The sequence below is a fragment of the Schistocerca gregaria genome, chromosome 8, assembly GCF_023897955.1.
Source record: "Schistocerca gregaria isolate iqSchGreg1 chromosome 8, iqSchGreg1.2, whole genome shotgun sequence".
Classification (NCBI taxonomy): domain Eukaryota; kingdom Metazoa; phylum Arthropoda; class Insecta; order Orthoptera; family Acrididae; genus Schistocerca; species Schistocerca gregaria.
The window spans coordinates 449,360,697-449,383,281 of NC_064927.1; the positions used below are offsets into that span (position 1 = coordinate 449,360,697).

Sequence of the window (22,585 nt, forward strand, 5' to 3'; positions counted from 1 at the left end):
GTCAGCACATTCTCCAGATCTCTCACCAACTGCAAACGTCTGGTCAATGGTGGCCGAGCAACTGGCTCGTCACAATACGCCAGTCACTACTCTTGATGAACTGTGATATCGTGTCGAAGCCGAATGGCCAGCTGTACCTGTACACGCCATTCAAGCTCTGTTTGACTCAATGTCCAGGCGTATTAAGGCCGTTATTACGGCCAGAGATGGTTATTCTGGGTACTGATTTCTCAGGATCTATGCACTCAAATTGCGTGAAAATGTAATCACATGTCAGTTCTAGTATAACATATTTGTCCAATGAATACCCGTTTGTCATCTGCATTTCATCTTGGTGTAGCAATTTTAATGGCCAGTAGTGTATTTATAAATAAAATGTAGCTTTTCTTCCTCTGAGAACCTAAAGGTTAAAGGGGAAACATTTCCTAGAGTACCCCAGAAAACTCGGCACTTGGAAATGGAAATGTGTGGTTAGGGCCTCGCGTCGGGAGGTCTTTAGAGTTGACGCCACTTCGGCGACTTGCGCGTCGATGGGGATGAGATGATGAAGACAACACAACACCTAATTCCTGAGTGGAGAAAATCCTCGACACAGCTGGGAATCGAACCCAGGCCCCTTGGCATGACAGTCCATCGCACTGACCACTCAAGTATCGGGACGGAGGTGTACACACATATGCTTCGTTAGTAACATCATAAAGATCTGTGTTGCCTCTAATAATAAGCACTGATGCTCCTGAAACTAATATCTATTCTGGTTCTCTATCACTCGCTTCTCCAAAATAATAAATGGAGAGTGCATTAGCTTGATTAACCGTTCTCCTCCCTGAACTATTGGCATTATTCCTTTTTCTTTTGTACTTGACCTTTGGTGGCATTGGGATGCGGTGTGACCCATCTCCTGGCAGTTGTAGCAGTTGACTAGTGTCTTGATTTTCTTGCTAATGTGCTGCAATTGTTTCCTTTTCCGAAGTAAGGGACGCTAACATATTTTTCACATCCTGCAGGATCTTCACTTTCACGCTGTCTCCTGTAATCGTTATGCCTGAGCTTTCTAATACCATACCCATGGGTACATATTTTTCGCCAGTCCTGCTAGCAATAATGTGTCTCTCCATTCATTGGAGTCTCAAACTCAATATTCCTTATACGATTCGATATAGATCTTACCTTGTTAACGCACTCGTCCGCGTTCTTGCACCTACCCAGCCGAGTGGTTATTTACAGAGTAATCTGACTTTACTTGTAAGGCTACCATTTTCCTAGGCGTTCCGTAATGTGTCCCAAACTTCTGTGGCCGCCAAAACTATGTATATATAGTTCACTGGATCAACCGATCCGTATTTGCGTAATTTTGCTCAGTGGGCTTCAGCAAAACTCCTTTACTACTTTAAGTGTCTCATTTCCTAATCTAATTCCCCCAGCATCACCCGACTTAATTCGACTACATTCCATTATCCTCGTTTTGCTTTTGTTGATGTTCATCTTATATCCTCTTTTCAAGACGCTACCCATTCCATTCAACTGCCCTTCCAAGTCCTTTGCTGTGTCTGACAGAATTACAATGTCATCGGCGAACCTCAAAGTTTTTATTTCTTCTCCATTGATTTTAATACCTACTCCGAATTTTTCTTTTGTTTCCTTTACTGCTTGCTCAGTATACAGATTGAATAACATCGGGGAGAGGCTACCACCCTGTCTCACTCCCTTCCCTACAACTGCTTCCCTTTCATGCCCCTCGATTCTTATAACTGACATCTGGTTTCTGTACAAATTGTAAATAGCCTTTCGCTCCCTGTATTTTACCCCTGCCACCTTTTGAATTTGAAAGAGAGTATTCCAGTCAACGTTGTCAAAACCTTTCTCTAAGTCTACAAATGCTAGAAACGTAGGTTTGCCTTTCCTTAATCTTTCTTCTAAGATACGTAGTAAGGTCAGAATTGCCTTACGTGTTCCAGTATTTCTACGGAATCCAAACTGATCTTCCCCGAGGTCGGCTTCTACTAGTTCTTTAAATTCATCTGTAAGGAATTCGTGTTAGTATTTTGCAGCTGTGGCTTCTTAAACTGATTGTTCGGTAATTTTCACATCTGTCAACACCTGCTTTCTTTGGGATTGGAATTATTATATTCTTCTTGAAGTCTGCGGGTATTTCGCCTGTTTCATACGTCTTGCTCACCAGATGGTAGAGTTTTGTCAGGACTGGCTCTCCCAAGGCCGTCAGTAGTTCCAATGCAATGTTGTCTACTCCGGAGGCCTTGTTTCAACTCATGTCTTTCAGTGCTCTGTCAAACTCTTCACGCAGTATCGTATCTCGCATTTCATCTACATCCTCTTCCATTTCCATAATACTGTCCTCAAGTACATCGCCCTTGTATAGACTCTCTATATACTCCTTCCACCTTTCTGCTTTCCCTTCTTTGCGTAGAACCGGGTTTCAATCTGAGTGGTTCTCTTATTTCCAAAGGTCTCTTTAATTTTCCTGTAGGCAGTATCTATCTTACCCCTAGTGAGCTAAAGCCTCTACACCCTTACATTTGTCCTCTAGCCATGCCTGCTTAGCCATTTTGCACTTCCTGTCGATCTCATTTTTGAGACGTTTGTATTCCTTTTTGCCGGCTTCATTTACTGCATTTTTATATTTTCTCCTTTCATCAATTAAATTCAATATTTCTTCTGTTATCCAAGGATTTCTACTAGCCCTCGTTCTTTTACCGTGCGGTAGCGTTCTCGCTTCCCACGCCCGGGTTCCCGGGTTCGATTCCCGGCGGGGTCTTGGATTTTCTCTGCCTCGTGATGGCTGGATGTTATGTTATGTCTTTAGGTTAGTTAGGTTTAAGTAGTTCTAAGGTCTAGGGGACTGATGACTATCTATGTTAAGTCCCATAGTGCTCAGAGCCATTTGAACCATTTTCGTTCTTTTACGTACTTGATCCTTTGCTGCCTTTACTACTTCATCCCTCAAAGCTACCCATTCTTTTTCTACTGTATTTCTTTCCCCCATTCCTGTCAATTGTTCCCTTATGTTCTCCCTGAAACTCTGTACAACCTCTGGTTCTTTCAGTTTATGCAGGTCCCATCTCCTTAAGTTCCCATCTTTTTGCAATTTCTTCAGTTTTAATCTACAGGTCATAACCAACAGATTGTGGTCAGAGTCCACATCTGCCCCAGGAAATGTCTTACAATTTAAAATCTGGTTCCTAAATCTCTGTCTTACCATTATATAATCTATCTGATACCTTTTAGTATCTCCAGGGTTCTTCCATGTATACAACTTTCTTTCATGATTCTTAAACCAAGTGTTAGCTTTGATTAAGTTGTACTCTGTGCAAAATTCTACCAGGCGGCTTCCTCTTTCATTTCTTAGTTCCAATCCATATTCACCTGCTATGTTCCCTTCTCTCCCTTTTCCTACTACCGAATTCCAGTCAGCCATGAGTATCAAATTTTCGTCACCCTCCACTACCTGAATAATTTCTTTTATTTCATCATACATTTCTTCAATTTCTTCGTCATCTGCAGAGCTAGTTGGCATATAAATTTGTACTACTGTAGTAGGTGTGGGGTTCGTATCTATCTTGGCCACAATAATGCGTTCACTATGCTGTTTGTAGTAGCTTACCCGCATTCCAATTTTCCTATTTATTATTAAATCTACTCCTGCATTACCCCTATTTGATTTTGTGTTTATAACTCTGTAGTCACCTGACCAAAAGTCTTGTTCCTCCTGCCACCGAACTTCACTAATTCCCACTATATCTAGCTTTAATCTACCCATTTCCCTTTTTAAATTTTCTAACCTACCTGCCCGATTATGTGATCTGACATTCCACGCTCCGATCCGTAGAAAGCCTTTCTCCTGATAATGACATCCTCTTGAGTAGTCCCCGCCCGGAGATCCGTATGGGGAACTATTTTACCTTCGGAATATTTCATCCAAGAGGACGCCATCATCATTCAAACATACAGTAAAGCTGCATGCCCTCGGGAAAAATTACGGCCGTAGTTTTCCCTTGCTTTCAGCCGTTCGCAGTACCAGCACAGCAAGCCCGTTTTGGTTAGTGTTACAAGGCCAGATCAGTCAATCATCCAGACTGTTGCCCTTGCAACTACTGAAAAAGCTGCTGCCCCTCTTCAGGAACCACACGTTTGTCCGGCCTCTCAACAGATACCCCTCCGTTGAGGTTGCACCTACGATACGGCTATCTGTATCGCTGAGGCGCGCAAGCCTCCCCACCAACGGCAAGGTCCATGGTTCTGTATATCGGAATGCATAGGCATTTACTCCTACCTGCACCCAAAACTGTTGGAACTAGAGCAGCAAAATAAGCAATTCTAAATACGAAAAAGCAGGAATAAGACATGCTATCTTTAATGCCGCACCGCAGGCACCGCGATATCAGTGTTGACCTTGAACCCGCGGGCCGACATGTTCCAAATGATAATCATTTCTGCTACGTATATGTCCTGTGAATATGAGCGTCCTGTCTGTAGCCATCCTAGGTGTTACGTTTTTCTGAACAAGAGTGTACGAGGTTTGTATGGAAAATACGTATAAAAGTTGAATAATAACTTTATTTTACAATTATTCAGGTATTACAATATGGTCTCCTTCAAAGTACTCGACCTGAGACGCGATACACTTCTGCCAACGCCGTTTCCACTGTTGATAACATTGCTGAAAGTCTTCAGTTGCCGTGTCGTTTCCTCCTCGATGGCTTCCACATCTCCCAAGTGCCGCCCCCGAAGCACCATTTTGCATTTCGGGAACATGAAGAAGGCACACGGGGCTAAATCGGGTGAGTAAGGCGGGTGGTCTGTCACGGTGATTGAGCTTCGGGCCAAAAACTAGCGCACAACGAGTGACGTGTTAGCGAGTGCATTGTCGTGATGAAGGATCCACCTGCCCCCTTTTGCCAATTCCGGTCGAACTCGGGCCACACGAGCTCTGAGACGTGTCAGAAGTTCAACGTAAAAATTTACGTTCACTCTCTGGCCGGGAGGGACAAATTCCTTGTGAACAGTGCCCCTAGAATCAAAGACAACAATCAACATTGTCTTCACATAGGATCTTGATTTTCGCGACTTTTTTGTTCTCGGTTCTCCTGCTGGTTTCCATTCCTTGCTTTGAGATTTGAGCTCCAAATCGAATTCGTAAAACCAGGACTCGTCTCCAGTGATGACTCGACTGAGAAAGTCCCCTCGTTCCTCTGCTTCCAACCAATCATCACAGCACTCAACCCTATTTGCTTTCTGTTCTGGCGTCAAGAGCTTCGGTACGATTTTCGCACACAATTTCTTCATTTCAAGTTTTTGTGTCAGGATTTCGTGAACGATTGTTTTGGGGATTGACAGCTCGTCAGCAATCATTCTGACTGTCAATCTACGGTATTTACGAACACAAGCCCGAATTCGTTCAACATTTGCATCGGAACTCGATGTCAACGGGGGTCCTGGGCGAGGGTCATCGTTCACTTCTTCTCGGCCATCCCGGAACCTTTTTAACCACTTGTTCACGGTTGGTTTCTTCAGAGAATTGTCTCCGTAAACCTGTTTCAAACACTCAAATGTATCACGGACATTCTTGCTTAGCTTTGCAAGAAACTTGATGTTGACACGTTGTTCCTCAATCAGAGAGAGCTCCATGCCGACGGCAGGTGAAAAAGGGTAACTGTCAACAAGCTCCCGCACACTCCCACCAGAGTGCTCTGACTCGAACTGAGCGTTGATTGGTTTGATTACAGCTGTAGTCTCACCTGGAGGTGACTGCAACTTGTAACATAAAGACATTATTCAACTTTTATACGTATATTCCGGGCAAACCTCGAATGTTATTCATATATCCCCAACAGATTTATAATTTCATCTGTCATGTAGGAAACATATATGAATCAGAGCATAGTTGCAGCAATAAAATAAACTGTCCGCTGTCTGTTCTTTCGGCCACTGCTAAGAAATGCTGTTTTGGTCACTAACCGTAGAGACATCGCGTCAGAGCAGACTGATTTGCATTTTTCTAGAAACTCAGGGACTGGATGTAGCGAACTGAATGAAACATAACTGAATCGTAAAAGAACTGGATCGTATTATACAAGGTGTTTCAAACAGAATGACCTGGTTTCAAAACTCCATAATTACTGATAAAAACATACTATAAACATAAGACAAATTGTAAAATACGCACAAAATCTTAAACTTTTAGCTATGATATTACAAATGCACTATGTGTCTACTAGCAGCAGCACGAGCAACATCTAGACGATAGCTAAATTCGTCATAAACTTTACGCAACGGGTCTGCCTTTACAGGAGTTATGGCGGCTGTTATCCTGTTCTTCACTTCTTCTGTGTCATGAAGTAAAGGTGTGGGAGGGGGAACGAACACGCTTTCCTGCACACATCCCGACAAGAAAAAATCGCAATGGGGTCATATCCGGCGATCTCGGAGGCAAAGATTGCAGGGCAATGTCTCGGGGTCCCGAGCGCCCTATCCAGCGTTGAGACAGGGTGTCATTGAGAAACTGACGTACGTTGTTGTGCCTGCGTGGTGGATCTCCACCCTGTTGGCGAGTGAAGTTATCGTACCCCTGAAGCCCAAAAGCCAATTTTGCAGCATTTGAAAATAGCTCATTCCAGTCACTATGTTTTCCTCAAACAAGAAGGGGCCGTACACTTTTTCGCGGGAACTGGCACAAAAAACGTCCACTTTAGGTGAGTCTCTTTCGAGCTCAATAATGTCATGAGGTTTCACGAGTCTCCATATGCGCTCGTTATGTAAGTTTACTTTCTCGCTAACATGAAATGTTGCTTCATCACTGAAAATTAATAGTGGTAAAAATGTTCTCTAGCAGTGCATTGCTGAAGTCAGCCCGTTTCCTTTTATCACCAACCCGAAGAACTTGCACGAATTGTAGTCTATACGGTTTACACACCAAACGACGCCTTAACGTTCGACAGGCGGTCGTATGAGGTATTGCCAGTTCTCTGCTTGCGCGGCGAGTAGACTTTCGTGGGCTGCGTCTGAACGTATGCTGAAAATTTTCCACCATGTCATCAGAAGTGCGAGGTCGGCCCGGACTCACCTTTGCACAAGTATCCTGTCTCTTCAAACTGGGCCGACCGAGGTGGCCGAGCGGTTCTAGGCGCTACAGTCTGGAACCGCGCGACCGCTACGGCCGCAGGTTCGAATCCTGCCTCGGGCATGGATGTGTGTGATGTCCTTAGGTTAGTTAGTTTTAAGCAGTTCTAAGTTCTACGGGACTGGTGACCTCAGAAGTTAAGTCCCATAGTTCTCATAGCCATTTGAACCATTTTCTTCAAACTGGCTATACCGACGACGATTATTTTTGTGTGCAGGCAGATCAGTGCCAAACGGCCGACGAAAAGCACGCTGGACCTAAATAATTGAGTCACTCTTTGCAAACCGCAGCACACAACATGTCTTTTGTTGAGCGGACACCGTCTTACTTCTGGCTGACTGCAAACCTAGAAGACGCATTGACTTACATCTAACGATGATTTTGTGAAACTCTAGGCCACGTACAATTAGACAACACACATTTCCTTGTCGTCATATTTCGTAATAATTATCGTCCAAAATCAAGTCATTCTTTCTGAAACTCCCTGTACTTCAGGTGTCACATGGCATTTCTTTGTATACTATCGTTGAGGGCATTGTGTACTTGAAAGTAAGGGCTTAAGCCACATGAAATCGCAAGGGTGTAATAAAATAGACTACGTGTCTGTTCTAGCAGCAAGGAAGTGACCAAGACTGGAGATTGTAGCTGCAAAATCAATATTTGACTACTCATGTGGGTCATCAGAATGTTGGAAGTCATTAAGGCATGACGAAAACTGAAAGAAATATCAACAGAGTTCAGCTCCATGCAGTAACGACAAAGTAAGACACTTCTCTTACTTCTAAGTTAGAGAGAATCCATCTGGTAGCAAAAACGGCTTATGTAACATTCAGCAACACAATAATTCACGTTCAGATGTCACGAGACGTAAAGTAAAATGTATCAATACAAGCGGTCACCTCTGTGTGTTATTTTACAAACTACAAGATCTAAGTAGCCTAAGGCATCACTCCCCGCAAAAGAAGTCTTTGTGCTCATTGTTACGAACAGTTCTCAAGCCGAAATGCTGAAAAGTATCATAGTGGAGGTATTCATATTGATGGAACCAATGGTTGCGGTTTTGAATTACGAAGGGCGCTCAGTAAGTAATGCAACACTTTTTTCTGAAAGCAGGTGGGTTTTATTCGGGATAATAATACACTATATTATTCCCCACTCTTTTGGCCACAAGACCCTATTTTCCCTATTTTGAAAACATAATATCCGTTCAATGCATCGGCTCTCCACCACATTACTGGGAGGGCGTGTGTGCCTGCATGGTGCCACTCCACTGGTCGACGTTGGAGCAAATTTCTTACTGCATTATTATCCTCTCCTTCACCAACGTACTGTTTCCCGCAGAGTGTATTCTCCATTGGGTAAAGCAGACGCAAGTCGAAAGGTGCGAGATCCGGGTTGCAAGGTGGATGAGGAAGAACAAGCTCGTGAGTCGCTCTCGGGCCGCAGACTTGTATGAGGCCTTGCGATCTCATGGAGAAGTTCGTTTGCATCACCTCGAACTAGAGTTTCCGTACGTCCAAACTTTGAAGCAGCCACACAGCTGTGTGCGGCCGGACGGCACGAAGGGTATGGACAGTTCTGCACGATCTTGTTGCTATGTTGACAGACTCGTCGTCCAACGACTCACCGTGCTTTTGTTCACTGCCAGGTCTACGTGGACATTCTGCAAGAGTCTATGAATATCTGCGATGGTCTTGTTTTCCGCCAAACGCCATTTTGAAGGATACGTACATCGTCGCCACCTATCGGAACTTCATCGAACAACAATTACTAAAGCGGGAATATTCCACGATGTCCCACAACAAGATCCGCATTCTTTCAACCCAAATTGGTCGAGGAATCTGGAGAATGTGCTGGCCAGGACTGCAGTCGAACATTTTCTGTATCCAGAAAGGCCAGTACAGGACCTGCAACGCGCGGTCGTGCATTATCCTGCTGAAATGTTGGGTTTCGCAGGGATCGAATGAAGAGTAGAGCCACGGATCGTAACACATCTAAAATGTGACGCCCACTGTTCAAAGTGCCGTCAATGCGAACAAGAGGTGACCGAGCCGTGTAACCAATGGCACCCCATACCATCACGCCGGGTGATACGCTAGTATGGCGAAGACAAATACACGCTTCCAATGTGTGTTCACCGCGATGTCGCCAAACACGGATGCGACCATCATGATGCTGTAAACAGAACCTGGATTCATCCGAAAAAATGACGTTTTGCCATTCGTGCACCCAGGTTCGTCGTTGAGTACACCATCGCAGGCGCTCCTGTCTGTGATGTAGCGTCAAGGGTAACCGCAGCCACGGTCTCCGCTACTGCAAACGTCGTCGAACTGTTCGTGCAGATGGCTGTTGTCTTGCAAACGTCCCCGTCTGTTGACTCAGGGATCGAGACGTGGCTGCACGATCCGTTACAGCCATGTGGATAAGATGCCTGTCATCTCGACTGCTAGTAATACGGGGCCGTTGGGATCCAGCATGGCGTGCCTATTACCCTCCAGAACCCACTGATTCCATATTCTGCTAACAGTCATTGGCTATCGACCAACGCGAGCAGCAATGTCGCGATACGATAAACCGAAATCGCGAAAGGCTACAATACGACCGTTATCAAAGTCGGAAACGTGATGCTACGCATTTCTCCTCCTTACACGAAGCATCGCAACAACGTTTCACCAGGCAACGCCGGTCAGCTGCTGTTTGTGTATGAGAAATCGGTAGGAAACTTTCCTCATGTCAGCACGCTGTAGGTGTCGCCACCGGCGCCAACCTTGTGTGAGTGCTCTGAAAAGCTAATCATTTGCATATCACAGTATCTTCTTCCTGTGGGTAAAATTTCGCGTCTGTAGCACGTCATCTTCGTGGTGTAGCAATTTTAATGGCCAGTAGTGTATTTATAGGAAAATAAAATCAGAGAAACGAGGCTCTGAAATGTACATTGGATAGACAAAATAATGTGAACACCTTTGCTCACGTGGGAATGATTTATTAAGAAGGAGTTGGAACCGCATTCGCCTGTAATACAGCTGTGATTCTTCTTGGAATACTGACATTGTATAGTCTCCAGTGGAACCTTATGTCACTCTTCGATCAGAACCTTTTCTAACTCCTGTACTGACGAGCGAGGCGGATATCTGCTCTGGAGTCTCTGCTTCAATACCGCCAACAAGAGTTCGATGATGTTAAAGTCTGGGGACTGTGCTGACCTGGGAAGACATTGCAGTTCAGTAGCATGCTCATCACACCACGATTTTACTGTTCTGGCTGTTTGAATGAGTGCATTGCCGATCTGAAATATGGCATCATTGCTGGGGAACAACATTTGAATCATGGGGCGCACCTGTTGACCTTAAATGTTCGCGTAATCGTTGGTTGTAACACGGCCTTTGAGAGTAATAAGACCACCAGAGTACCATGATATGGCTGCCCACATCGTCACACTTCCACCTCCATGCTTAACCGCTTGAATCGAGCAATCAGTATTTGTAGGCTCCTTTTGGCGCTTTCCAGACGTAAACGGGTCCCGATGTTGGAAATAACGAAAACGTTGGATCATATGACGTGTTTCCACTGATCAGCCGTCTAGCATATATGTTCCTGACGCCATGTTTTACCCTTGTTTGCGTTGGTTGTCGTCACTAGTGGTATAGCAGCTCGTCCATGAATATTCGTTTCATGGAGTTCTGGGCGCACAGTGCCGATAGATACGAGGTCTCAAAGATGACTATTGAGCTCTGCAGTCACTTTAGCCACCCTAGTTTTGTGTTGTTTTGACAGAATTCGTGTTAGCGCACGACCATCTCTGCCATTTAGTTTTGATTTGTGCCCACTATAACGTTTACAAGATGATGTCTTTCCATGTTTTGGGTAGGCTGTCACGACTGTTGAAACAGTTGCTCTTGAAACATTCAATAAGTTGTCTTTCTTGGTTACTGATGCTCCAGCTAATCGGGCCTCCACAGTCTTCCCTCTCTGGAACTCTGTTAAGTCTTTCATTGCACGTCGACCTCGGCCTATGAATGCAAATACCAAGTGTGCCCTACTAGTAAACAACCGGCACTGATTCCTAGTCCGTACTGAACACGCAGTGTCCAGCACGACACCTGCCTTACCTGCTTTGTTGACAGTCAGACACAACTATCCCATTACTACCACTGTTCACATTATTTTGCCTATCCCCTGCATAAGATAATGAGAGGTCTAATGTAAGAGGGACAAGTTATACCCTTCGAAGAACTTGAATTTCAATTTTACCCTGTGGAACAGCACTGCACTTTTTTCTGTTTCTTTGAAGTTATATTTTCTGCAACTTTCATAATTAAAACAATAAAAAGACTTTCCTTTCGCTAATGCATTTAATTTCAGTGTGTTTCTATATACTTTCAATTTAATACAGCGTACTTGTCGACTGTAATGACGAAGATGACTTTGTAACGCAAAAATCACTGAAATTCCCACCTAAGCCCTGAACACTTGGAATTTGGTGTACCATAGGTTCTATTCTGAGTTCACTGTCATTTCTGGTTTACTATACATAAATCACCTTCTGCTTGAATTGTCAGAAACTGTAAATTTTATGCCTGTTGTAGATGTTAAAAGACCCTCTCATAGAAAGGAAAGCTAATGAAATCCTTAAAAACATTAATATATATGTCAAGGCAAAAAAAGAGAATCGTTAAATTTAGGCAAAACTGTGTATAATATATAATTAGTGCTTGTTACAGAGCTCCGAAAGCTTTAAAAATAGTCTACTCAAACAATGAAATACAAGAAGTAGGTGTTAAGTTTCTTGGATAACATGTAGATAATTATCTTAAATACAAGACACACAGAGAATTAATGAAGTGTCTCTCTAATCTTTCCACACCTTATTTTTCTTTTCCTGTGGTCCACATTTCAGCATCTTCATTAAGTGCAGCTTGTGTGTAGACTACTTGTTCTTCGTGAATTCTGATAATGTGATTCAGCGTGACACTCTGTTCCTGACATAGTCTGTGTACTTGCCACATCTTCTGAACTGTTGCCAGCTTCTTCATGCCTTCTCTCCCTCTCTCCCTCCTATCCTTCTTCCACGTAGCCACACTGCTTTTGGAGGAATGGGGGCACCTAAGACAGTACAAATAGTGCACTTATCCTATGTAAAAATAACGATAAGTATGTGCTCCATATTTCTGAACGCCTAGAGCGTTTCCTATATTTTGTTATGCAAATTAAACATTGACACACGAGCTCGTGAAGTGTTTCGCGTCAATGCTTGAAGCTATACATGGCAATATAGAAGAGTGAACTGAATATAAGGCAAAACGGGTCAAATGCTGGTGAGTGTCTTTGACACCTCCTCCTCGTTATTTGTTCAGAAGTACATGGTGTTTCAAAATCAAAATACCGGTTTTGAGGCTTTGCAGTATGTATCTCATTCAACTTACAGTTATAAATGATACATCAAATGAAAGGGCAACTCAGTTTCGTATGTATACCTGCACGCAAAAGAAAGATCATGGAACGACCAAGAGTGACTGAAGAACGTGTTGAACGAGTGAGTTTTTCATGCGTAGTCCCAATAAATCTGTTCGGAGGGCTAGTCGTAAGATAGCAGTTCCAGTGATGTCTGTGTGCAGACTTTTAAGGAGATGCTTACAGCTGTGTCATTATGTAAGAGCCTTCAATATCGCAGCGCGTCAGCAATCGTTGGTTATATATTAAAAAACTAAAAACCCGCCTCGATTGCGAAAAAAGCACCTTGTGTTGACCCAGGTTTCGGCGTAGATAACTACACCTTCTTCATAACAATAAAACCCACAAGTGCCTAAGAAGACCTTTGTCAATGATTAAAAGGACCAACTTCTACTAAGAAACAGAATTTTTTTTGAATGTTTCACATCTTTAATTCGTTCTTCATACTTGTAAATCTGATGATTTGGGGATTTTCACCTGCGTGCGCTGATTGGCGAGCGCGGTTGGTCAAGCTGTTCATTTCTTTTATACTCATTTTCCTTTTACGATGAAGGTGATTTTAGCCCGTTGAACACCTCACGTTTTATCCCTATATCTTTATTACCACGACGTCTTTAGATTACGTCATTACGTCCCCTCAGCCCCCCCCTCCCCCCCCCCTCCCCCGGCTAACTACTGGCTTTAGGTATAGTTTTTAAGAGTTCCTCCTGTTGTCATAGGTAACTTCATATATGTTTCTTCCCTAGCATAAGCAACCGTGTGCGGTTATTTTTAGGTTTCATCTCCTATTTAGCTCGTCACTTATTCTATCCATTCCATTTTTTGATATACGTTGATCCATGGTTGGGAATATATGGGCTATTTAGCCTCGACCCACGTATAAACTTTCTCGTACTCGTATTCGCATTCAAGTAACTTCCCTTGTCTTGCGCATGTGCATAGGTAGCGGGTCGGACTTGTAAGTGAGCGACCATTTGTAGCTGTAGTTTATGGCGGGTCATGGCCCATCGAACATAGGCCGGTGTGAGGTGGAGCGTACACTATTAAGTTTAGTAGTAGTTTTGGCTTCGTACACATGTACTGTTTGTGTTTTCCTTTTCTTTTCGTTTATAAATGTATATCTACGGTGTTCTTTTAATCATTGACAAAGGTCTTCTTAGGCACTTGTGGGTTTTATTGTTGTTCTGAAGTAGGTGTAGTTATCTACGCCGGAACCTGGCTTAACACTAGGTGCTTTATTCGCAATCGAGGCAGATTTTTAGTTTTTTAATATATGTGCTTATAGTTTCCAGTTGTTACAATCTCTAGAGCCTAAAGACGTGCCAACTTTTCAAAAGAAATATTGCTGCACGGCGATATATATATCGTGTCGTCTTCAGAGATGAATCATGAATGCACATTTCACCTAAGTGGAAATCTAAACACACGTAATGTGAACATCTGAGAGACAGCAAATCGCCATGAGACAGTAGGCCTACAACTGCAACGAGACCTTCCTAAATCGAATGTGTTTCCGGCCATATCCCGGCGGAAAATTTCAAATGTGTGTGAATTCCTAAGGAACCAAACTGCTAAGGTCATCTGTACCTAGATTAACACACTACTTAAACTAACTTATGCTAAGAACAACATGCACACCCACGCCCGAGGGAGGACTCGAACCTCCGGCAGGAGGGGCCGTGCAGTCCGTGACATGCCGCTTCAAACCGCGCGGCCTGGACAATTTATGGACCTTTCTTTTCCGGTGAAGCAACTGTAACTGTTGTTTTTCATCTTGATACGCTAGAACTATGGCTCTTTCCTCATCTGAAAGAAGGTGAAACAGAACTTAATTTGGCAGCAAGATGGTGCGCCGGTCCCTGGCATAACTCAGTATGCGTTTGGTTAAACGACTTTGTACCCGACTGCTGTATTGGCCTTAAGGGGCCGGATGACCTCCACATCCATTTATCTTTGAGGATTCACAAAGAATCATGTGTATGTGCCTCCGCCACCAGTTGATCTACCAGACTCTAGAAATAGCATTGTCGCAACAATAGTCCAGACACACTGCTCACTGCTTGGGAAGAACTCGCCTGTCGATTTGATGTGTGAAAAATAGTGATCACATTGAACGCTTGTAAGAAAAACTGTTTGAGTTGATCTTTCATTTGACATATTATTTAACATTATAAAGTGAAAGTAACGAATGCTGCAAAGCCCTGAAACCTGTATACCCACTTTGAAGCTCCCTGTACAATCTGATGAGGTACATATGGAAGTGGAGTAAAGATGAGTCTCCTTCTACAGGTGGAAGACATTACGTAGTGTGATGACACCAGGTTTCACCTCCGGTAAGATGAAGCGCATGTTCCAGCTGGTTGAAGAGTGTGGACGGGACTTGGTTGAACATCTGACAGCAGCTACGAAAGAAGGTATGGCAGCTTTTTTCAATGTTATCACTACTGTTGTTTGTATTATATTACCGTATTTGAAGATTGCTATGATATGAATGAATAAAGAAAAACATGGAATTTAATGTGCATGTGACCTATAGTTGTCCAAAACGAACAATATCAATATTCAACAGCTATTTTGAGATCCCCTGTTGAATGAAGGACTCTTGCATGACTTAACAATTTTCAGCTGCAGATATCCATATTTCTCCAGCATATTTTATAATGTTGTCTCTGTGTGTTTGCCTTATGTTCATGAAGATAAGCTGCAGGACCGACACACTAAACGTCCCATGCTCTCACAGACAATAGTACATACTGGTCAAAACTGGAATGTCCCAAAACATGTGTATAGAAGAAACAATACCTTTTGAGTTAGGCTCTGTTCTAGCCAAAGGCCTGTTTCCACCACAAGAGGTACTCAATGTGAGTACATCTCAGTGTTACATATCCATCAGCCCTTTTTTGTATCCTGCAAGGTGCAGTCACTTATTCCTGTTGTTCATGTTTAGTGTTGTTACCAGGCCTGCTTGATATACACTCCTGGAAATTGAAATAAGAACACCGTGAATTCATTGTCCCAGGAAGGGGAAACTTTATTGACACATTCCTGGGGTCAGATACATCACATGATCACACTGACAGAACCACAGGCACTTAGACACAGGCAACAGAGCATGCACAATGTCGGCACCAGTACAGTGTATATCCACCTTTCGCAGCAATGCACGCTGCTATTCTCCCATGGAGACGATCGTAGAGATGCTGGATGTAGTCCTGTGGAACGGCTTGCCATGCCATTTCCACCTGGCGCCTCAGTTGGACCAGCGTTCGTGCTGGACGTGCAGACCGCGTGAGACGACGCTTCATACAGTCCCAAACATGCTCAATGGGGGACAGATCCGGAGATCTTGCTGGCCAGGGTAGTTGACTTACACCTTCTGGAGCACGTTGGGTGGCACGGGATACATGTGGACGTGCATTGTCCTGTTGGAACAGCAAGTTCCCTTGCCGGTCTAGGAATGGTAGAACGATGGGTTCGATGACGGTTTGGTTGTACAGTGCACTATTCAGTGTCCCCTCGACGATCACCAGAGGAGTACGGCCAGTGTAGGAGATCGCTCCCCACACCATGATGCCGGGTGTTGGCCCTGTGTGCCTCGGTCGTATGCAGTCCTGATTGTGGCGCTCACCTGCACGGCGCCAAACACGCATACGACCATCATTGGCACCAAGGCAGAAGCGACTCTCATCGCTGAAGACGGCACGTCTCCATTCGTCCCTCCATTCACGCCTGTCGCGACACCACTGGAGGCGGGCTGCACGATGTTGGGGCGTGAGCCGAAGACGGCCTAACGGTGTGCGGGACCGTAGCGCAGCTTCATGCAGACGGTTGCGAATGGTCCTCGCCGATACCCCAGGAGCAACAGTGTCCCTAATTTGCTGGGAAGTAGCGGTGCGGTCCCCTACGGCACTGCGTAGGATCCTACGGTCTTGGCGTGCATCCGTGCGTCGCTGCGGTCCGGTCCCAGGTCGACGGGCACGTGCACCTTCCGCCGACCACTGGCGACAACATCGATGTACTGTGGAGACCTCACGCCCCACGTGTTGAGCAATTCGGCGGTACGTCCACCCGGCCTCCCGCATGCCCACTATACGCCCTCGCTCAAAGTCCGTCAACTGCACATACGGTTCACGTCCACGCTGTCGCGGCATGCTACGTGTGTTAAAGACTGCGATGGAGCTCCGTATGCCACGGTAAATTGGCTGACACTGACGGCGACGGTGCACAAATGCTGCGCAGCTAGCGCCATTCGACGGCCAACACCGCGGTTCCTGGTGTGTCCGCTGTGCCGTGCGTGTGATCATTGCTTGTACAGCCCTCTCGCAGTGTCCGGAGCAAGTATGGTGGGTCTGACACACCGGTGTCAATGTGTTCTTTTTTCCATTTCCAGGAGTGTACAAGTTGCGTGAACAGCGTCAGACGTTGTGTGATTACTGTGAAGGACATGGAGTCAGTGTTTCCAGCACCTGAAAGAATTTGAAAGGGGGCCTCATTCTGTGTCTGCTTTTGGTTGGACGGTCAATTCGTGCAATATTGAGATTTGTGGGGATCAGAGTGGCGCGATGTTGGACTTGATGGAAGTGCGAGGACAGGTATACTCGTCCCTGAGGTTCCGGTCGACCAAGTCTGACCACAGGGGAGATTTGCCGTACTGTGCACCAAGAAAGTCGTAGTCCCTTCACGTCAGCGCCTCACATTAAAGAACAAGTAATCGATTCCCCGGAGCATTCTGTGTCATCCCACAACAATGGTCTCACACTAGCAGCTTCCGGAATATGGAATTACCATTCCAGTGTAGCGTACATTTGGAATGATGCTGTGACTGGGAAACACGGACTGCTGATGAATAGTGTTGCAATGTGTCCAGCGATGAATCATGGTTCTGCTGTACTACAGATAACCGTCATTGGTGAGTATGGTGGCGACCAAGTGAGAGGTCACGTTCTTCCTGTTTTGGAGAGGCACAAAGATTTACTCTTGGTGTCACGGTGGGGGGAGCAATGGGGCAGATCATGCGTGATAGTAATTGAGGGATCTCTGATGACATAATGGTAAATGTCGGACATTCTTCGTGTTCATGTTTTACCTTTCACGCGACAGTATGGTAATGCCATTTTTCAACAGGAAAGTGGTTGTCCACACATGACAAGGATTCCTGTAAACTGTCTGCATGATGTTGAGACATTTCTGTTGCCAGCAAGGTCAACAGATCTGTCTCTGGTAGTAAACGTGCGGTATCAGCTTGGATGTCAACTCCATCCCATTGCAAGTATCGAGAATACCAAGGACCAGTCATAACAGCCTTGGGCCAGGTTGCCTCAGAAAACGATAAAACTGTTTTCTGACAACCTTCCTACCCCAATTAGTGCAGGGATCCATATCATAGAGGGTGCAACGTCATACTGATAAATGGGGTCGTTTGGCCAAGTTCTTTGTACATGTGACTGGATATTGTAATCACTGAAATAACATCAAATGATTCAAATGGCTCTGAGCACTATGGGACTTAAGTGCTGAGGTCATCAGTCCCCTAGAACTTAGAACTACATAAACCTAACTAACCTAAGGACATCACATACATCCATGCCCGATGTACGATTCGAACCTGCGTCCGTAGCGGTCGCGCGGTTCCAGACTGTAGCGCCTAGAACAGCTTGGCCACTCCGGCCGGCGAAATAACATCACACACCCTTTCAACCCGTAATGTTTCATTTCGTTTCCGTCTCCCCTAATGGGTGCTTAACATTTTTATCAGGCAGTTGTAATGGTCCTTTATTCACGTGACCATTACGGCACTCCATCCCCAGTTCTCGATACCAGTAATATCGTACTACTATGTAACAGACATATTTTTGTGAAAATATTCACATTTGGGTTTGTTAATGGATAGGTACTCCGATGAATCGATGTATTACAGTGATATCGTTCTTGTGTGTATTCATTTCTGTGAGACTGTCACAATATTTGACTTACTTGTAACCGTTTAGGCGCGTATGCGCCCAGAATAGTCTTTGTTTCACTTTGCAGAAGTTAGGTTGTTATTTCGCTTTGTAATAGAACAGTCAAGTCTTGTGTTTGGTTAAAGTGGAAATTAAATATATGAAGATTGATACAAAACTGTTTTCTTGGTGATGTGACAATTAAGAAGAAGTATATGTGAATTTAAAAGAAGTTTAATAAAAATGTGGGTCGTGAAGACCAAGTCAAAAATTATTTCTACCATACCATTGTTCTGATCTGGGATTGTTTGATCATTAAGAATTTCCTGAAAAACGCATTTGTTAGGTCTTCAAATATTGCTAAAATACAGATCTGGACCTTCTAGCAGTCAAAGTGGAATCACCCTAGAATCAACAAGATGAGCCATAACAACTTCGACGAAATCTACGTGGGAATCCGTTCAATGTAAGTGCCAAAATTTATGACTTTTTTTACAGTGACTTCATCATTTCCATTCTGACGATACCATCCACAGTCAATAAATTTGTTGTTGCCCGATAAAGCGAACATATGCTGCGTGAGCAACATCATTAATCTGATTTCTAAAGTACTTTGCAAGTGGTGGTATTGTTAGACAGTGGAGACGTGTAGTCCATGCAGAATTTGTTCGCAGAAACCCGTGTCATGACTCTGTCTCAGTCCAAATTCGTTCACTTCGTGCGCCGGCCTCTGAAAACGGCTTGTCAAAGAGTTTAACTGATACAAAAAATTCATTTGCAAACATTTTCATTCTTGTGTGTTTTAAATTATTTTTGTCGTATTTAAAATGTATTGGTTTCAGATGTCATGTATAATTGTACTAACATTTAGTAAGCATGTATCCCCTCCCTGCCACACCTTTTTGTTCTGTCACCTGCTCAAGAAGTGAAAATACCTGCTAGGAGAGCGAAATGGCCAGATTGAGATCGGTTATCCTAATGACAGACACATGCATACTTGTGCTCGTTTATAATTTCGTTAATGCTAAACCGAACTGAAAAAACGCTTGCGGTCAGACGTACCATAAAGTGCACGTCACTACTGAATGTACAGAGAACAAACTGTCGCGGTGGTGAGTGCTAAAAGGAAATCAGTATTTCTTGCTTTCTCTGTGGCCGCACCATGGCAATGAACGGTACGGAAAGAGTAAAACGGTCATTTAGAGAGGAAACTGGATTCGCTGGTGGAGCAGTGAGGATGCCTGACATTTCTTCGAAAAGCTTTAGCGACGAATATTCGTATCAGAGTTAGCTGAGGAAGAGCAGAGATGGTTCAAGTTCTTATTGGACCTTTGTGCAAAATGAATTAACGAAGCACGACACAGTGACGGGAAAATCAATTACACCTCCCGAGATGTTAACGGCCATTTCAAAATTCCTTGCCACCGGTACGTTTAGAAATCCAATTTTATTTGTATGTTAGACACAGTAGTCCTATCCGTCCAGCATGAGTCAGGAAAGCATACGTAACATTGTGAGTGTGCTACATGCCTCTATCGGCAGTGCTTGAGCAACGCGCGGCTCGATATCGTCGTAGGGTCAGGGCGCACATGTCTGCTTTCATGCCCAGTAGCTAAACTCGCAGCAAAAGGCTTGCACCAGTGATCCTGATGTCTAAATATCTAAGCATTGGCAGGTAATGCAATTTGTTAAGTCAAACAAAATGCAATGAAACTTAGTAATAGAAATAATAAAAAAGTTTTATTCTAATGTGCCGAGTGATCAAAAAGTCAGTATAAATTTGAAAACTGAATAAATCACGGAATAATGTAGACAGAGAGGTACACACATGCTTGGAATGACATGGGGTTTTATTAGAACCAAAAAAATACAAAAGTTGAAAAAATGTCCGACAGATGGCGCTTCATCTGATCAGAATAGCAATAATTAGCATAACAAAGTAGGACAAAGCAAAGATGATGTTCTTTACAGGAAATGCTCAATATGTCCACCATCATTCCTCAACAATAGCTGTAGTCGAGGATTAATGTTGTGAACAGCACTGTAAAGCATGTCCGGAGTTATGGTGAGGCATTGGCGTCGGATGTTGTCTTTCAGCATCCCTAGATATGTCGGTGGATCACGATACACTTGCGACTTCAGGTAACCCCAAAGCCAATAATAGCACGGGCTGGAGACCTGGGAGGCCAAGCATGACGAAAGTGGCGGCTGAGCACACGATCATCGCCAAACGACGCACGCAAGAGATCTTTCACGCGTCTAACAATATGGGGTGGAGCGCCATCCTGCATAAAAATCGTACGTTCCAGTAGGTGTTTATCAGCCAGGCTGGGGATGATACGTTTCTTTAACATATCGATGTACCTCTCACCTGTCACGGTAGCAGTTTTGCTGTCCAGTGCCATCTGTCAAGCATTTTGTGAACTTTTTTTTTTCTAATAAAACCCCATGTCATTCCAAGCATGTGTGTCAATTTTTACTTCTCTATCCACATGATTCCGTGGTTTATTAAGATTTCAAATTTATACTGAATTTTTGATCACCCGGTATAATTGGCAGCAAAAGGCTTAAATTGAATGAACTGTTTTATTCAGTCAGACAAACATAGAAACTGTTAAAAATGGTGATCCTACAAAAAAAACATTAAATTGTGAAATAAAATAATTCTCAAATGCAGTGAAGCTTGCGTATATGCGTAAATACACTGAAGCGCCAAAGAAACTATACAGAGATATGTAAACAGGCAGAATACGGCGCTGTGGTCGGCAATGCCTATAGAAGACAACAAATGTCTGGCACAGCTGTTAGATCAGCTCCTGCTGCTACAATGGCACGTTATAAAGACTTAAATGAGTTTGAACGTGGTGTTACAGTCGGCATACGAGTGATGGGACACAGCATCTCCAATGTAGCGATGAAGTGGGGAGTTTCCCGTACGATTATTTCACGAGTGTACTGTGAATATTAAGAAACCCGTAAAACATCGTATCTCCGACATCGAAGCGGTCGGAAAAAGATACTGCAAGAACTGGACCAATGACGACTGAAGAGAATTATTCAACACGACAGAAGTGCAACCCTTCCGAAAATTGCTGCAGATTTCAATGCTGGGCCATCAACCAAGTGTCAGCGTGCAGACCATTAAACGAAACATCATCAATACGGGCTTTCGGAACCAAAGGCCCACTCGTGTATTCTTGATGACTGCACGACACAAAGCTTTACACCTCGCCTGCGCCTGTCAACACCGACATGGACTATTAATGACTGCAGACATGTTCCTTGGTCGGAAGAGTCTCATTTCAAATTGTATTGAGAGGATGGAAGTGTATGAGTATGGAGACAACCTCAAAAATTCATGGACCCTGCATGTCAGCACGGGACTGTTCAAGTTGGTGGAGGCTCTGTAATGGTGTGGGGTGTGTGCAGTTGAAGTGATAGGGCACCCCTGATACGACACTGACAGGTGACACATACATAAGCATTCTGTCTGACGACCTGCATCTGTTGATGTCCATTGTGCATTCCGACAGGCTTGGGCAAATCCATCAGGACAAGGCGACACCCCACACATCCAGAATTGCTAGAGAATGGCTCCAGGAACACTCTTCTGAGTTGAAACTCTTCCGCTGGCCACCAAACTCCCCAGGCATGAACATTATTGAGCATATGTGGGATGCCTTGCGACGTTCTGTTCAGAATAGATCTCAGCCTCCTCGTACTCTTACGGATTTATGGACAGCCCTGCAAGATTCATGGTGTCATATCCCTCCAGCACTACTCTAGACATTAGTCAGGTCCATGCCACATCATGTTGCAACACGTCTGCGTGATTGCAGGGGCCCTACACGATATTAGGCAGGTTGCTTTGGCTCTTAAGTGTAGAACCGTAGCATAATCCCCAGGTGCTATCCATACATCGCCAGTGCACAAAAAACAGAGCCTCAGTTCATTAACTAAACACAATTTGCACGCCAACTCATAAAGGCCACTTATGGCACTCAACATATTAATATGTGTGAATTCAAGAGTAGATCCTCGCATTCTATTTGATTTG

General features: G+C 44.1%; 1 protein-coding gene across 2 annotated transcripts in view; it reads left to right on the forward strand.

Annotated features, from left to right (window-relative positions):
• The window catches only part of LOC126284319 (cytochrome P450 6k1-like), a 90,139-nt gene that overhangs the window by 23,499 nt on the left and 44,055 nt on the right, over nucleotides 1-22,585 (forward strand). For both annotated transcript variants that reach the window (XM_049983158.1, XM_049983156.1), the window contains exon 3: nucleotides 14,879-15,003. In XM_049983158.1, coding sequence (XP_049839115.1) covers nucleotides 14,879-15,003 — 125 coding nt within the window. The remainder of the gene's footprint in view (nucleotides 1-14,878; nucleotides 15,004-22,585) is intronic.